At 25.3% G+C, this 17,241-nt stretch overlaps 5 protein-coding genes across 19 annotated transcripts; 3 read left to right on the top strand and 2 right to left on the bottom strand.

The window, feature by feature from the left end:
- On the bottom strand, positions 1 to 7,721 carry LOC102673963 (interferon-inducible double-stranded RNA-dependent protein kinase activator A homolog). 8 transcript variants are annotated; one of them, XM_031513915.1, is made up of 8 exons: positions 7,514 to 7,712; positions 7,172 to 7,204; positions 6,376 to 6,700; positions 6,051 to 6,171; positions 5,672 to 5,966; positions 5,031 to 5,180; positions 4,795 to 4,906; positions 2,779 to 3,223 (listed from the first exon to the last, which is right to left on the bottom strand). In XM_031513915.1, exons 2-8 carry the CDS (start codon positions 7,181 to 7,183, stop codon positions 3,087 to 3,089), a joined length of 1,152 nt encoding a protein of 383 aa, XP_031369775.1. In that variant the 5' UTR covers positions 7,184 to 7,204; positions 7,514 to 7,712; the 3' UTR covers positions 2,779 to 3,086. The 8 variants fall into 8 exon arrangements, with proteins under 8 accessions (XP_031369774.1, XP_031369773.1, XP_031369775.1 ...); XM_006622984.2 differs by having other exon boundaries at positions 6,051 to 6,186; positions 7,514 to 7,711; XM_006622987.2 differs by lacking the exon at positions 7,172 to 7,204 and having other exon boundaries at positions 7,514 to 7,720.
- On the top strand, positions 3,624 to 4,675 carry LOC102673829 (5-formyltetrahydrofolate cyclo-ligase). The gene is made up of 4 exons (XM_006622982.2): positions 3,624 to 3,796; positions 3,901 to 4,156; positions 4,338 to 4,385; positions 4,472 to 4,675. Exons 1-4 carry the CDS (start codon positions 3,686 to 3,688, stop codon positions 4,642 to 4,644), a joined length of 588 nt encoding a protein of 195 aa, XP_006623045.1. The 5' UTR covers positions 3,624 to 3,685; the 3' UTR covers positions 4,645 to 4,675.
- Positions 7,722 to 8,271: 550 nt separating the features above from the next.
- LOC102672419 (transformer-2 protein homolog alpha-like) lies at positions 8,272 to 11,825 on the top strand. 8 transcript variants are annotated; one of them, XM_031513923.1, is made up of 6 exons: positions 8,272 to 8,477; positions 8,924 to 9,180; positions 9,277 to 9,442; positions 9,708 to 9,922; positions 10,028 to 10,122; positions 11,240 to 11,825. In XM_031513923.1, exons 1-6 carry the CDS (start codon positions 8,463 to 8,465, stop codon positions 11,263 to 11,265), a joined length of 774 nt encoding a protein of 257 aa, XP_031369783.1. In that variant the 5' UTR covers positions 8,272 to 8,462; the 3' UTR covers positions 11,266 to 11,825. The 8 variants fall into 8 exon arrangements, with proteins under 8 accessions (XP_031369783.1, XP_031369782.1, XP_006623039.1 ...); XM_031513922.1 differs by having other exon boundaries at positions 10,025 to 10,122; XM_006622976.2 differs by having other exon boundaries at positions 10,611 to 11,822.
- Positions 11,826 to 12,681: 856 nt separating this feature from the next.
- Positions 12,682 to 15,241, top strand: LOC102671682 (sulfhydryl oxidase 1-like). Its single transcript, XM_006622961.2, has 3 exons — positions 12,682 to 13,044; positions 13,361 to 13,613; positions 13,689 to 15,241. Exons 1-3 carry the CDS (start codon positions 12,765 to 12,767, stop codon positions 15,094 to 15,096), a joined length of 1,941 nt encoding a protein of 646 aa, XP_006623024.1. The 5' UTR covers positions 12,682 to 12,764; the 3' UTR covers positions 15,097 to 15,241.
- Positions 15,242 to 15,983: 742 nt separating this feature from the next.
- Positions 15,984 to 17,241, bottom strand: LOC102671826 (probable palmitoyltransferase ZDHHC24). Its single transcript, XM_006622962.2, has 2 exons — positions 17,118 to 17,241; positions 15,984 to 17,036 (listed from the first exon to the last, which is right to left on the bottom strand). Exon 2 carries the CDS (start codon positions 16,930 to 16,932, stop codon positions 16,075 to 16,077), a length of 858 nt encoding a protein of 285 aa, XP_006623025.1. The 5' UTR covers positions 16,933 to 17,036; positions 17,118 to 17,241; the 3' UTR covers positions 15,984 to 16,074.

The raw sequence follows: 17,241 nt of genomic DNA, 5'->3' as shown, positions 1-17,241 counted from the left end.
TTTTTTTTTTTCATCTTTCCTTAACTTTTTTTCTTTTCCATTTTTTTTTTTTTTTTTCAATTCATGATCGTATCCTCTTGACGCTATATACGTCCATACGCAATATTATTCTTCTCTTCATTTAGTATAAATGTCTTATTCGGTGACGTTAACGCACATTAGCAATTCAAAAATTTAATACACACGAGTATATATATAGTTTTGTTTAATACGAGATGCGTATTTAATGAGGATTTCTCTTAACGATTAACCTTACGCGTATTAATATGATGCTTATGAGTTTATGAGCTACCATACTAAAGAAAAAACATACACCACTGAAAGATTATATCGTTACTTTATCGCGATCACCCTCGGATATATTCGGATCGCCGAAAGCTACGTTTGCACTGTGCATACGTTTGATGGAGATACGATGTTCAAATTAAGCGAATTATTCGAAAGACTAAAAATTTTGTTTACTTTACTATTTAATTTTCAAACATCTAACATTTTTTTGTTTTCTTCTACAAAGGAATTGTTTTTATATAAAATCGCATTGCAATGAACATCGTTACACCGTCATCTCATATATAAATAGTGAAGCACATTAAAAACATAGCAATAAGCTAAGTAATATGCAAATATTGGAAAACCTCCACTAATTCTATGCAAAGTATAGCTTGTAGGATACCATTCATTAAAAACTAAGTCTTATCATTATTATAATCATAATTTTGCTTTTTTTCTTTTTCTCTTCCTTCTATTTCATAAATTTTTTTTTTTTCATATGGATTTTTACGTGGAACATGATTATGAATTCTGCTCCACTAACTAGCAAATTTGCTTTCACTAATCAATCTCGACGAAAACAAATTTGTCCACAATCATTTTCGCAAATACTATATTTATAGAAATGAAACTATTCTTATCGATAGTCATAATTTATGTACAATTTAACAAACTGGTTGCAATTGCCTCTTTTTTCTTCTTTCCTCTCTCTCTCTCTCTCTCTCGCTCTCTCGCTCGCTCGCTCGCTCGTTCGCTCGTTCGCTCACTCGTTCATTCGTTCTCTCAAATTCAATGATATTAGATAAATTACGTCATAAAATTATAATCGAGCTCAACTCACTATGCCCTGCCATGTCACATTGAATGATAGAAACAAGTCAAAATGATTTTTTTCTCTTATCACTTCGTAATGCTTTTTTTTTTGTATGTATATATATGTGTGTAAAATCATTTCAGGCAAAATTTTTTCGAATGATTATTAATGACGATCATTAACCGTGTATCTATATATATATATTTTTGCCAAAATACCAGTTATCATTTACATACACACATCAATTCGTATAGACTGGTTAAAATTTATTTCAAAATGGATCAAAAATTGAAATAATTTTTACCAAATCTCCTCCATATAACATATCGACTAAGTAGATTGGCAAATTAGTTCCTAATTTTCGCAACAATGCATAAGATACACGTGAATATTTTATTTTTATTGAAAAATTATTATATTCCATGACTTTATGTCTTTATCATTTGATTTAAATTTATTTTTCATTTTACTCTTCTTATATTTGTGACAAATTTTCATTCGAAAATATATATATGTATATGTAAAAAAATCATTTTTACTTGTTGAATCTTGGTGGCCTCCTCAATCGTGGTATTAATTCTGCTCTGACTGTTCTAGCGTAATTTGGAGCAGCATATTGATCTGTTACAGCAATAGGACTCTGTAAACTTTGTATAAACATCGGTGAGTCCTGTAGTTGTCCTACACTTGCTGCTTGGTATTGATATTGACTATTGGCTATATCCGCCGTTGGATAATGATTCGGTTGCACGAATTGAGGAGGATTATCGTATTGTGGATATGGAATGGAACTTTCTGCGGAAAATTGAGGAATTACAGGGTTCACATTCACTGGTGTAGTTGCAAAACTACCAGGATCATATGTCTGATACTGATTTAGCTGTCCAATTTGTGTTGTATTAAATGGAGGTGATTGAGGAAACTGAGAAGTATCAGGAAATAGCATACTTGCAACAGTTGGTTGGGGAAAACTTTCCGGTCTAGGATAAGGTGATATATTCGCTGTAACATTACTTAAATTTTGAACATTGGGAATACCAGCGATCTGTGACGTGCCATAGCTATGAAAGGTTTGCCTACTGTGATCAAGATCTTTCACACCACTTTGTAAAGAACTCACCATATTCAATTTCGATTTAGAGTTTGGACCATCGATATCATTATGTTTAGTTCTTGCTTCTGTAACAAAAGGATGACGAACATTGACGATACTCTGTGGAGCACGTAAAGGTGGAAAATTAATCGGTGTCGTCTTCGATGTCGAATTTTGTTGCTCCAATGCTTTTCTAGCTATGGCAAACGCAGTGTTATCATTTCGTGATGCTGGTCGAGATTGATGTGTATTGGAAGAAGTTCCATGATTATCTCTATGTAATGCTTGAACAGATTGATTTACGAACCTTGATGATAAATTGTTTATATTCGCACTATTTCTTGCCTTGTAATCTTGATTGCTTACAGGTGATTCTTTGTATTCTGATTGTATTTGATAATTTTTCATTTTTGAATCAATTTCATTGGAAAATTTTTTTGTAGAATAATCTTTTGATTTAGACGTACTCTCGTGAGAAACATTACTACCAACACAAGTTGTATTAACACCTCTTACAGTATTGAAAGTAGAATTAGATTGATTTGTGGTTACAAGTGATGTATTCTTTGTTAGTTGTTCATTAGATTTTAAATTCTCGTTATTTCCACTGTTCTTTTTTATAGATGAATTCATCCTATTTGAAGAAACTGTAACAGTTGATGTTGATGTAGTGATTGTACTTAATGTAGTATCTTTATTCCCCATCGTAGTATTTATTGCTCTGATAGATGGTTTTGATAATCTACTTTTGTTCCCCATGTGATCAAGTTTTTGATTGCTTTTACCCTTATCTGATACTTGATTGTTTGATAAAATTTTTGAATCTGTATTGTTATTTTGGTTTTTGGACAGCAAATTATTATGAGATTTACAGGTAATAGTGACAGCTGGCAGGAGCAAAGCGCTGGCTCACTTTTTGGTCATGATTTTGAGATATTCCAAAGCGTTTTGAGCAGCACTAGCTTGAGCATCTTTACTAGTAACACCACAACCATAGCAAACTGCCACTGGCAGAGTAGACAGCTGCACAAGGCACTGGCATTTACCTATAACACACATAAACATAAAATTGAAACATTCATCAATAATTGAAAAATTCAATCAATATTTGATTTCTATGTAACATTATTTTTAAGAACTGAATAACTATTTTTTTCTTATAATATTTCAAAATCATATCAATTAAATAAATAATTAATTAGTAATAACTAAAATAATATCAAAAAATCAATAAAAATATTTCCAAAAGATTTTTAAATATTTAACATCATAAAACTATTATGTAAAAATAATATATTATACTTAAAAAAATATAAATTTAAATAATAAATTATTTAAAAATAATAGATAAATTATTTATAGATAATATTTAATATAAATTAAATGAAAAATTAAAAAATGATAATGTAAATATGATAAGTTATGATAATTATGTCATAGGTCATGTATGTGTTATATAAGATCTTTTTTCTTTGCAAAGGATATATACAGCATATAAATATAGAATCATGACTGGAATAAAATCTGCCAAATTTGCTTTACGTAAAAAAATGAAAAATATTATTGCACAACTTAGTATTGAAGAAAAAGAAAGACAATCAATAAAAGTATTTAAAAAAGTAAGTATATTAGAGAAATAATTAATTTATATATAATATATGCAAGAGGTTATGTTTACTTTTATTTAAAGTTGTTCCTAACAAATATATTTCTATATCTATAGCTATGTTCTCTATCACAATTTCAAAACAGCAAAAGAATTTCCTTATATCTAAGTACAAAAAATGAAATTGATACAATTCCAATATTAAAACATATATTCGAAACAAGAAAGGAAGTATTTATTCCTAGATATAATGGAAAAGAAATGGAAATGGTTAAATTATTTTCAATGGAAGATTATGAAACTTTACCATTAACTAAATGGAATATTAAACAACCAAATTATAATGAAAATAGAGAAAATGCATTGGAAACAGGTAAGATTTAAAATTAATTTATAGAATTATAAATGTACATTATAATAATCTTACTTTTCTTAATTATAAATGTAATAATCTTACATTATTAGTGTTATTATTAATAATATTTGTATATATGAATCTTTCTATTATAATTAATGAAATATAAAATTAATTTATAAAATTTATGATATTTTAGGTGGATTAGATTTAATACTTTTACCAGGTCTTGCATTTACTACTAATGGTAAGTAAAATCTATTTTATATAAATTCTTCTAGAAAAAAAACTTATATTATTATATAAATTATAATAATATATATTATCAATCAGGGAAACGGTTGGGACATGGAATGGGTTATTATGACAAATTTTTGGAATTATGTTTAAAGAAACAACAAAACAAACCACATTTAATTGCAGTGGCATTTAATGAACAAATATGGGAAGATATTCCTACATCTGAAAATGACATTGTTTTGGATCTTGTACTTACAGAAAAATAAATATATTTATATAACATATATTTAAAAAAAATTTGTTATCTATTTGTTTCTATATTATTTGTCATCATATTATATATAATTTTATTTTCAATAAATTAAATATAAAAATGTATTAAATAAAATTGATAATATAAAAAATTAATCACTTACCACTGATAGACTTTTCTTCAATATCAACATAAGTTACTTCAAATTGCTGCTCTGAAGCAATTTCTTGCAAAAACTGTACCAAATTTACATCACCATCATTCAAACATGTATTCTGTAACAGAAAAAATCATATAACAAAATTAATAAAATTAAAAATTTAATCAAAAAATTTATAGTTTCTTATAATTAAAAATTTAAAAACAATTAGTAGTGCTTCAATTCATTACACTACAAACCTGTAATTCAAAAAGTTTAACACCAGTGGATGACTTCAAACTTTTATGAAATTGTGAAACCTTAAGGCTATGAATAGTAGTCAGTGTTGAAATTTTGCTACCTTTCAAATCAGCATAACGGGCACTCACATTTGCATTTCTTTGTAAAACCTATAACGGACAATTAATATATGTAAAATTTTAATTACATGCTTATCATTGGAAGAAGTTTACCAATGACTGCACTTACATTAAGAGTAGAATGAAGTGGAAATGATCCAAGCGTGTTATTGTTGAAAATATATGCTGTTGTGTTAATGATTTATAATACAAATACACATATGGATTGCACATAATTGAGATCTTAACATAAATTATCCGTTATAGATTTAGGGTGATCAGAAAGGTAGCTTATATTTCATAATACTGCTTACAGTAGCAAATCACTTCCACTTCACTAAACATACACACACATACACAAAAATAATTCACATACAAGTTATACATACAGTACACAATTTATATAAAACAATATGTTAATACTACATATAACTAAATACATAAAAAACATATAACTAAATATAAAAAAAATGATATTTGATTTTAAATGATTTAAGTACATAATTTATTAAATTAAATATAAATAAACAAAATAATCTTACCTCATCTTCATCTATATTAGGATTTTCTGTAGTCATATAATGTAAAGCTTGCCACATTTTATGAGCTGCATGTCTTTTTGCAACTTTTTTACTTTTTCCTTGACCAACTTCTCGATATTTTAAAACAGAACAAACAATTGTGAATTGTCTTTCATGTGGCAAACCCTCTTCATTTTCTATTGTATATTTTGGTGGAGGCCAATGACGTGACATACACATTTCTTGTAATGCTCCAATTGGATTTGTGATTATTTTTTCTTCTCCATATCCAGATAACTCTTGCAAATTCTCAGAACTATATAAAATTAATTATTAAATAAATTAAGTGAAATATATAAACTATAATATATAAAAAATATATATTGTTATTAATTATTACTCCGGTATACTATTTGGAAGTGGAGAATCTGGTGATTCACTATTTAATCTACACAATTTATCCAATACAGCCCTTGCAGCAGCATGTTTTGCTTCTTTCTTTGATTTTCCAGTCCCCATTGCTGAAACAATTGGATCTGCTTCAATCATCAGATACTTATCATTTATTACTTTCATTTAATAAAATACATATTTAATTTTATAAAAAAAATAAGTAAAAATCCAAATAAAAAAAATCTATAATTCTTTAATCCCTTAATGAATAAAAAATTTCATAAATTAATTCATTTAAAAACTAAATTGTATTATCAAAATTAGATACAAACCAACAACATCAGCAACAGTAACACGGTAACGAAAAATAGGCTCATGGATAGCACCCTCTACTTGTATTAACTCATACTTTGGTGTTGTGCCCCTACGAGAAAGCAATTCCTGAAGAATAGAAACTGGTGTTTTGTTAGACAATGATTTCATCTCCAATTGAGCAGCCTCACTTATTGGACGTTTTCCTATCATCAAACTATGTAATGATGATCGAACTCTGTTACGCCGATTAACATTATTTGAATGGTTAGGAACCCCACCTACACTGGGCATCATATTAGGCCCAACTTGTTGTGGTTGATGAATTTCTTCCATTTCTACAGCCTAAAATTATAATAAACCTTCTAATAAATGTTTAATTTCAAAAATTTAATAACTGATAAAATTATGTGTTATTTATTTATAAAATAATATAGTTTATATAATATAATTATTAAATATAAAAGTATTGATTTGACTATATAATTTAATTTATATTTTCTTTTAACAATTGAATCTCTATTAAATTTTAAATCATAAATTTCATACAACTGAAATATTTCATAAATAAAGAAATTTTAATTAATAATAAAACTATCAAATGTCAAAAATTTTAAAAATTATCTTTATTTATTAATGTTCAAATCTGTTGTTTAAATGTGTAATGTTATTTAAAAATATACGTAAAAAATATTTTTAATGAATAGATTTTCAATGATTTGTCAAATCATACTATTAATAAATATTTTATCAATTTACTTCTTATATATCTAATATATCATATAATAAGTAAAAAATAAAATAATTTATACTAACATGTGAATCCATAATATATTCAATAATAAAATCCTATAAATATTTTAGTAAAGTAGTTAATGAGGAACACAAGATCTATGCAGTATAAAACGGTAGGAAAACCGGCTGGCGGCCATGATTGTTATAAAATTCATTGATTAATTCTAGTATGTAAAGCTTAAAAAATTCAATAACGAAATACAAAGGTTAAGCTTTATTATAATTTCACCGAGAACCGAAAGTCCATGACGACTTTCATCACTGACAGGATTCTATTTAAAACGATGATAAAGAAGTGCATAGACCAACCGGTCACAGTATCGTCCGCTACACAAAATCAAAAAAGTCACTACCTTTACTCACAATTTTCAAACGTTCTATATATATATAAACTGGCTCCTTAACAGGCCAATTCCTATGCGAAAAGCGAATCCCGCTTTTTGTGACCGATCCAAGTCTCACAAAAAGCTTGATCCGTTTGACGACAGAAAAGTGGTTTACTGACTACCGGAGAATCTTCCTCGTTTCTGATTCTGCCGCAGTAAGCGATGTGAACAGTTTTTATAGACGCAAAGAGCACGCGCATCTTCCTGCGCAGGTGCATTACTGGCGGTTTTACAGAAACAAATGCTTGTTCTATATTTAAAATAAAAAAAATCTCTTTTATTTAAAATGTAAAAATATTAGAATATTTTTAAATTATTTTAATCTTAAAAGAAAATACAATGTATAATAATTATATTCTCATAACATAAATATGTTAAGCATAAAAAATTTTATTTTAATGAAAAGCTTATTAAATCCTTCATTTTCTAAATTTTCAAATGTTTTTTATATTCAATTTTTATTGTAATATAAATACATATAATTAACAAATATATTAGTTTTATATATTTTAATACATTTTATTAATATTATGAATGAATTTTAATAAATAGACTTAAAGTTTAAGTCAAATTATAAATAATATATATTTCATAAATTTTTATTATTTCATATTTTATAGCATTTTAATTTTAATGTTAGCATAATATAGTAATTTATAATTATATATGTTGTTTATATTTAAATTGGCGCCTTTCGGGAAATATATCGCCATTTTCAATTTTTATCTTCGTTTCTCCGGCAACACCGGATGTTAGTATGTTTCGCATTTGTATACCACCTGGAATCATCATTTCCGGCTGTTACCCGCTGAAACGGTCCAAAGATTGTACGCCATTTTTGCATACTGACGCCACAGCGCATTGTTCTGAACGTTTGATCGGTTTTTGCTACATTTATTCTATTTACTCATATTTAAAGTTCCATAATGAGTGACATTGAGGTAATTCTTTTAATTTTCTTTCTTAAATAATAATTTTATGTATAATTTTATATACTTCATCGTCATAACGACATGCGGCTAGTTACAGCCATTATCGATCCATCAACGTTTCGACTATGTTATAAATTTATATTATGATTTAATGCTCTTTTTCTTAATCTTAAATGTTTAATAATTCGAAAATTTATTAATATTGATATCATAATTTTTTTTTATTTTTGTACGATACATTTATTATTTAAAAATAATATTTTAAATATAGTTTAAAAAGGGTTAAGCTTTTGAATATAACAAAAATTTTATAAATTTTTTATTTGAAGTATATATTTTAATATATAGTAGTAATGTAAATTTTTGTTTTATTTATATTTTATTATTTTAATTTGTATTTTTAAAAATAAAAAAATAGAATAATTTTTAAATAATTATAAACATTTTATTTTTAGCGAAGTAGTAGTCGTAGTGCAAGTCCTAGAAGACCAAGAACAGCCGATGGTGGTTTAAGAGACTCGCGTTCACATTCAAGATCACGTAAATCACGAGAGCGTAAAGAATCGCACCGACCAGTAAAAGAATATTCAAGATCACGAAGCCGTTCAGTGTCAAGAGGAAGAAAGTCCTATCGTAGCAGCAAATATGCCAGTGCAGGTCATCGTGGTAGTAGTCGCAGTCGTAGTCGCAGCCGTAGTCGTTCTACTCACAGGTTTGCGCGATATTCCCGAAGCAGATCTCGATCATACTTCCGTTCTCGTTACTCTCGCGAATGTGATAGGACCATTTATCGTTCACACTCCCGCAGTCCAATGTCATCTAGACGACGTCATGTTGGAAACAGGGAAAATCCCTCTCCTTCCAGATGCTTAGGTGTATTTGGACTTTCTATTTTTACAACCGAACAGCAAGTACATCACATCTTTTCCAAATATGGTCCTGTTGAACGTATACAAGTTGTAATTGATGCAAAGGTAATTTAATATAATATTTATATTATAATTATTATTTTAAAATATATGTACCATAATTAAAGAAAAATATAACATTAATATTATCCCTTGACAATTTAAAAAGGGAATATAATAAATTATACCAGAGATTTAGAATGTTCATACATTAAGTTAATGTAAAACATTAAAGGGCTCTGGTCACATTTTATTTTATATAAATAAAATATTTTATATTTACATTATGTATTTTACTTAAAACACAACAATGAAAATATTTATATTTTAGACTGGACATTCTAAAGGATATTGTTTTGTATATTTTGAATCACTTGAAGATGCTAAAGTAGCAAAAGAACAATGTGCAGGAATGGAAATTGATGGTCGAAGAATGAGGGTAGATTATTCAATTACGCAACGAGCTCATACACCAACACCAGGAATATATTTAGGAAAACCTACACATCTACATGATAGAGGATGGGATGGGCCTAGAAGAAGAGAGTAAGTTCATTTATTGATTATTGATAAATAGTTCATATAATAATAATTTATTTAAAAAAAAAACTTAAAAAGACAAAATACAATTATTTTTTTTTCATAAAGCAGTAGTTATAGAGGAAGCTATCGACGTTCACCTAGCCCGTACTACAATCGCCGTCGCGGTCGTTATGACAGATCTCGATCACGCTCTTATTCACCACGTAAGTTTAATTTTTGTTTTATTATATAACCCAATATAAGCAATCTATATGAATAGGTATCTTTTAAAAATATTTACATAGTATATAATATATACAAATATATATTTTATTAATATTATAAATTTTAAAATAAATCATTATTAAATAAATTAACTAATTAATAAATATTAAATTAAATTTTAAAGAAATCAAATTGAATAAAATAAATAATTTTCATAGATATACAATATAATACTTTTTTTTAATTCAAATTTATATAATTATTTACTTATAAGAAATTCTTGATTTTCTTGATTCTTATTTTTATAGATTGCTTATATTTATTTTCAAGAAGAATGTTTAAGTAAAGTACAAATAAGTAGTTAAATTAGCAAGAATGGAAGACAGGAGCATCAAGGAATGCATCCAATAAATCGTACGGTAGTAACTAAGTGTAACCCGTAACATGGGTCAAACAATCATAGTTTTTGTTGCTTAATGAATTTCAGGTCGATATTAAGTGACACGAGTGTGATGCGAGAGGCCAGATGTTTGGGAGACCATTTATGTGACTTGACCCTTTGACCTCAAATTTCTTCTAACAATACTGTACCGGGTCAAAAAAAAATGCAAATGCTACATTCTTACTACTATTCTTACCTTACCTAGTTCTGCATCATATGCAATTAATTACAGCATTTAAATTACGATATTGTAAAATATCAATTAATGAAATAACCTAATATGCAAAGGAGTATAGTATATTCTTTGCATGAAAGAGTAAGGTTAGAATGGATAAAAACCTTATTTTCATAATGTTTCTATTATTTTCTGGATGAATTTTTATGAAGATAAGGTTTATTTATTGTAACGGTATAACACTGATATGTGAAGGTTGGAATATAATTGTTTCCATTTTTCTTTGACTTTAATTATTTGCTTAAAAATTATATTCCAGCCATTCGGATTTTAAATATCACTGAAATGTGATATAAATGTGGTATTCCTAAATGTTTATATGAAAAAGAAAAAAGAAAAAAAGTGGAAAGAACGAAACACATACAGAAAAGAACGAAACAAAACAAAAATAAAATTAAAAATAGAAGTATGTTCTCTAACCTGTTTGTTTGTTTATAAGGTTTTGAATCAAGAGGTATTGGATGATAGAGGGAAGTTTGAAGTTTCACTCTGAAAAAATGAAAGTTTTGAAAAGTTGAAGACAAGATATCTGAAGATGTTTGTCTTGCTCGAATTTCGAAGATCTGAAGGTTTTTCGCGCTTGTGACAAAGAATATGATCCGAATCACATTCCTTACCGGCTGAGAAGTCTCAAGCCTAGAAGAACTGCAAGCCTCAAGACAGTAAGAAATCGTTGATCATCAGGCCCCCGATCTGGACAAGCCAATGGTTGGGGGTGAAACTGGTCGAACGTTTCAGAAAATATTCAAGAAACATCGAAATCTTTTATGAGTAGGAAAGAGCGTAAGCTGCTCCAAGGTTTATACTGATCATATTCTTTATCAGTTGATTTGGTTAAATGATATATCCGTAATTAGGTGTTATAAAATAAATAAACATATATACCTTCGCCCTTATTCCCTCCACCATCCTAAAACCTCCTATGTATCCTTAAGGGTGATATCCTATTGTTTTCACTTTGTATAGGAATAAGCAGCGGAAATTCGAATTGAAACAACTAATAAACAATGGTTTTTTTTTTTTAATGCAAATTATTATTTACCTGACATTTATTATTTTAGAATTTACAGAAGATTATGTTAATGAATAATTTACAATCATTCATAACAATTTTTAGCAGAATTTTATAAAAAAAATAGCATCACAATTGTAGATGTAAATTCATGACTAGGAAAATAAAAATTAAGCGCATATTAAAAAATTTTTATATAATTAAAAAATATTTATAAAAAATTAATATTTAATAATGCTGTAAATACGTTATTGATATAAATTTAAATTTCACATTAATAATAAAAATAATATGTGTAATTTATTTGATATTAATATAAATTATGCAAAAATGTTTATAAATATTTATTTTGATTTATTTTGAAAATTTAATGGTAAATTAAAAGATATTATATCAATATAATTATATTTATAATTATTTTTTTGAAAAAACATTTGAACGTACGTAACATATTTATTCGTATGTTATATTTCAATATAATAATTATAATATAATAATTATATTACTATATATCGAAAGTAAACAAATATATTGAAATACAATTTCATATATTGACTATCTAAATATTAATGTGAAAATTGATCATTATATAAAATGTTATTGTCTATTATTGTTAGCTTTTATTATACGATTGCTTATTTTCATTATTTTCATAGAACTGTATTTATACATTTTTATCTTAAAAATAATTTGTTTTATTATATATTTATGTTTATATTGATACAATTCCATAAATAAATTAAATATATAAAAAAACAAATATTATTTGTTTATTTGATGTCTGATTATAAATTCGAATATGTGATTTAAATCCGTTAATTCAATTCAATAAAAGTTGTTAAAACATATCATGAAAACGTAACTTTTGCAAAAGTACATTAAAAGCGCCTTAAAATAAAAATATCAAGTTATATGTCTATGCTAAGAGAAGTACGATCTACGAAAAGAAAACATGAATCGTTTTGATATTAGTTTGTTATGGAAATTATGGTTAATCAGTATAATAACAGTGGATTGTAATGCTGCCGTACCAAAAGAACCATATCAGAATCAGATACCTACACAAGGATTGTATAATACTAGTGATGATGTCGTTATTTTAAATGTCACTAATTTTAAATCATCCATCTATGAAGATACAAAAAGTTGGTTAGTTGAATTTTATAATAGTTGGTGTGGTTATTGTCTTCGATTTGCACCAATCTGGAAAGATTTTGCTAATGATATTTATGGTGAGTAATTATTATAACATGATTAAAGTATTGAAGAAACATTATTATTATTATTTTTTAAACATTATCTTATTATTTTTTGATATTTTTTATTTAATATGATTATTAACATAATATAAACATTTTTTATTATATATCGTTACTTTATTGCATGAAAATTTCATAAAAAAATATGTATAATCATGAATTTAACTAATAAATAAATATGTATTTTTGTACTTTTAAAAAATCTATAAGAAAAATTTTTAAATTTTTATATTATACGCAAGATTAAATATATTTTTTTTTTCAATTTAATTTAATTTAATTTTTTTAGCATGGAGAGATATTGTAGTAGTTGCTGCTATAGATTGTGCAGATGATGATAATAATCCAATTTGTCGAGAATATGAGATTATGCATTATCCCATGCTTAAATATTTTTCTGTAAATGCACATTCACCATCATTAGGATTAGTAATGGAGAAATATAATAAGCTTAATGAACTCAGACATAGTTTAATAGATTTATTAGAAAGAGAACAACAAGAAGGAAGAGGCATTTCATGGCCTAATATAGCACCCTATAGGTATAATAATATCTTTTTTTTTATATTAATTTTTATATTAAATAATATGAATTAACTATTTATTTAATATTATAGAAATTATGAAACAACAAACATATGGAAAGCTATTCCAAACACAGTAAAATATTTCTTTTTATTATTTGAAAAAACAGATTCACATTTAGGTGCAGAAGTTATATTAGATATGCATAAAATTAAAATATTACAAATGAGAAGAGTATTATCTGATAATGAATTATTATGCGAAACAAACAAAATCACAAATTTTCCAAGTTTAATAGTTTTAGGTCGTAATGAAACACAAAAAAATCTTAAAATTAGAATACCTACAAGGGAAGGTATTTATAACGTTATTAAAGAATTTATAACTTCTAAAGGAGAAATTATTCATGAAAATACTTTCAAAAATCATTCAATAAAAAATGAAAATCATAAATTAAGTATTAACACGACAAAACAATTACAAGCAATAGAACAGCAACAAAAAAATATTGAAAAAAATGGAGATCATTTATATCAGCTTGATTTGGAAAATACATTAAAATATTCAATTTCTCATGAAATTCCATTACATAAAATGATAAAAGATAAAAAAATGGATGCATTAAAAAAATATTTAAATGTATTAGCTGAATATTTTCCTCTAAAATATGGTAACATTTTTTTAGAAACTATTAGAGATATTATTCTAAAAAGAAGTAATATATCTGGAGAAGAATTTAGTCAAATAGTAAAATCTATAGAAGAAGAAATGTCACCTATATACTCTGGACCATCAAAATGGATTGGATGCAAAGGAAGTAAAGAAGAATATCGTGGATATCCTTGTGGTCTTTGGACAATGTTTCATATGTTAACAGTTAATTTTGCTATTCTAAATAAAGATGCCGAACATGAGCCAAGAAAAATATTAGAAGCAATGTATGGATATATACAATATTTTTTTGGTTGTGCTGATTGTTCTCAACATTTTGTCCAAATGGCTTCAAAAAATAAAATGTTTGAAGTATCAAATATTAATGATAGTATTTTGTGGTTGTGGTCTGCTCATAATGAAGTAAATGCAAGGCTATCAGGTGATAACACAGAAGATCCAGAATATAAAAAAATTCAGTATCCAGCAAAAATATATTGTCCAAATTGTAAATATGATAATAGTACTTGGAATGAAGAAAATGTTTTACATTATCTTAAAACAAAGTATAGTTATAAAAAAATAAATTATTATAATTCAGTTAACACACAAAAGGATGATGATAATAAGATGAAAATAAGACAAGAAAGACTTGTATTAAATAAATATACAAATAATAAGAAAATTGGATGGGATTTTACAATTTTTGACATAAGTATTTGTGTTGTGTTATATGTTGCATCTGCTATTATTCTCATATTAGTATGCATAAAATTTGCAGTCAAAAGAACTTATAGAAAACGAAATTATGTTAGTTTACTTGCAAAATGTGATTTTTATTTTTGTTAATCAAAATATTTAAAATTTAAAAAAAATACATTTTTAAAAAATTAATAAGAAAATTGTGAAAGTATAGTGTGTTATAAACATATTGTACATATATTATTTCCATAATTATATAATTTTTTTTACAAAAATATAATATTAATAGATATATGGTTTTAATTACTGTTTGAAATAGTAATAACTAAAATTATAATTCATAAAATATTATACATATTTATTATATATTAATTTAGTAATACATATTGTTTGCAATACATTAAGTATTTGAGATTATATGTTAAAATGGAAAAAATATTGTGATAATTATTTAAGCTTAATGTATAAAATTTTAATGAGATTATTTTTTCTTTACATGACATAATTTTCTTTAAAATTTATTAATAAATACAAGTTCTAAGGCTCAATATAAACTATACATTTAACATTATTGTATTAAATTAAAAAATATAATATATAGTAAAAGTTATTTAAATAACATTCATATAATATATAATATCAATGCTTTTAAAACTAGTCTTACCAATGTACAATATACATTAATATAAATTACATTATGTTTAATACAAATTATTACATAAAAATTTCCTAATATATGTAAGATTGACAATTATTAGATAAATTAAATTAAATTTTTATGTGTAAATATTAAAATCAAACTCAATATTTTGATAAAATATATTTATTCTAATATTTTTTTAGATTTCTACAATTTTTTCAACAAAAATGAAAACTAATATTATAGTTTTTATTAGGATAAAAATTATAAACTATATGATTTTAAGAATATATTTTTAAATGTATTATATTACATTTAACAATATGTGCTTTGTAATATATATATATAATAAAGATGAATTAATAAGAGAGAGAAAATAACAAATTTGTTTTTATAAATTTTACAAATTTATTAATTTTTTTAATTATAATTTAAAAATATGAAATATTTATGAAATATTCATAAAATATTTATATAATCTATATTTATTTCCATTTAGAATTTGTATAAAACCATGAGTTTGATGTATCCCATATTACACCATTATGTGGTAATTGAGATTTTATATAAGGAAGTATCCATGTAAGATACCATCGGTCACCTAATACTTCCTTTATATTTTGCTTCCAACCTAAATCATATATATGTATTTTCTTATTATTCTCATTAGCTACATTACCTTTAAACACTAAACAAATATGATAAATCCACAAAACTCCAGTATATAACATTCCTACTGTAGATACAATATATAAAATCAAATAAAACTGATTTATAGAACCATCAAATCCAAAAATAAATATTGCTATAGGAAAGATAATTTTAATAAGTGATATAGGAAATTCAAAATGTATTCTATTCCAAATAAACAAATTATTATAACAAAAACTATATGTTGTTGCTATAAATAAATATAGAAGAAACATAATAAAATATCTATGATTAAAATGACCAATGCAACATCCAGTAAAAATACAATGATGATCTCTTTTTAAAATACAAATATTACATATAGAACAATGCCATGAACGAGGAGGTGCTAGAGTTTCACATAAAGCACATAGTCTCCAACCATTTTTTGTATTTGCAGCACTTATTGGCATAATATCTCTTCTGGTGCTAGTATCACAAAAAACTATATATGTAAAATTTCCGACTATGTTTAACATAATAAAATTTCCAAAAAAGAAATGCAAAATATATGATAATGATCCATATTCATATATTGCTGGTAGCACTACCCATAATTCAAACCAATATATTATTGGTACAATTGTTAATATAAAAGTCATAGAAAAAAAATCACTCAACGTACGAGGCCAAATTTTTTTTCGGATAATCATTTTATATCTTTTAATTATTCTTGAACACGTGATTCTTCAATAGATATACTTTTTATTAATACTGTTTATTCTATCGTGATATCGATAGAATATATTATCATAACCTAAAAATTAAAATACTTTAAAATATTTTTTTTAATTAAATAATTTTATATATTATATATATATATATATAGAGATAATACCAGATAATTTATTAAATTCGTCATTTTATGTGTAGGAATTATCAACATTTATTTATAAATTTTGTATACACATGAAGTTTGATTTTTTATCTAATTCTAATCGATACTTACTTACTTCATAGTA

Source organism: Apis dorsata, unplaced genomic scaffold (genome assembly GCF_000469605.1).
Source record: "Apis dorsata unplaced genomic scaffold, Apis dorsata 1.3 scaffold_797, whole genome shotgun sequence".
NCBI lineage: Eukaryota > Metazoa > Arthropoda > Insecta > Hymenoptera > Apidae > Apis > Apis dorsata.
The sequence above is the reverse complement of the archived record's forward strand: the minus strand, read 5'-3'. Positions and strand labels throughout refer to the sequence as shown.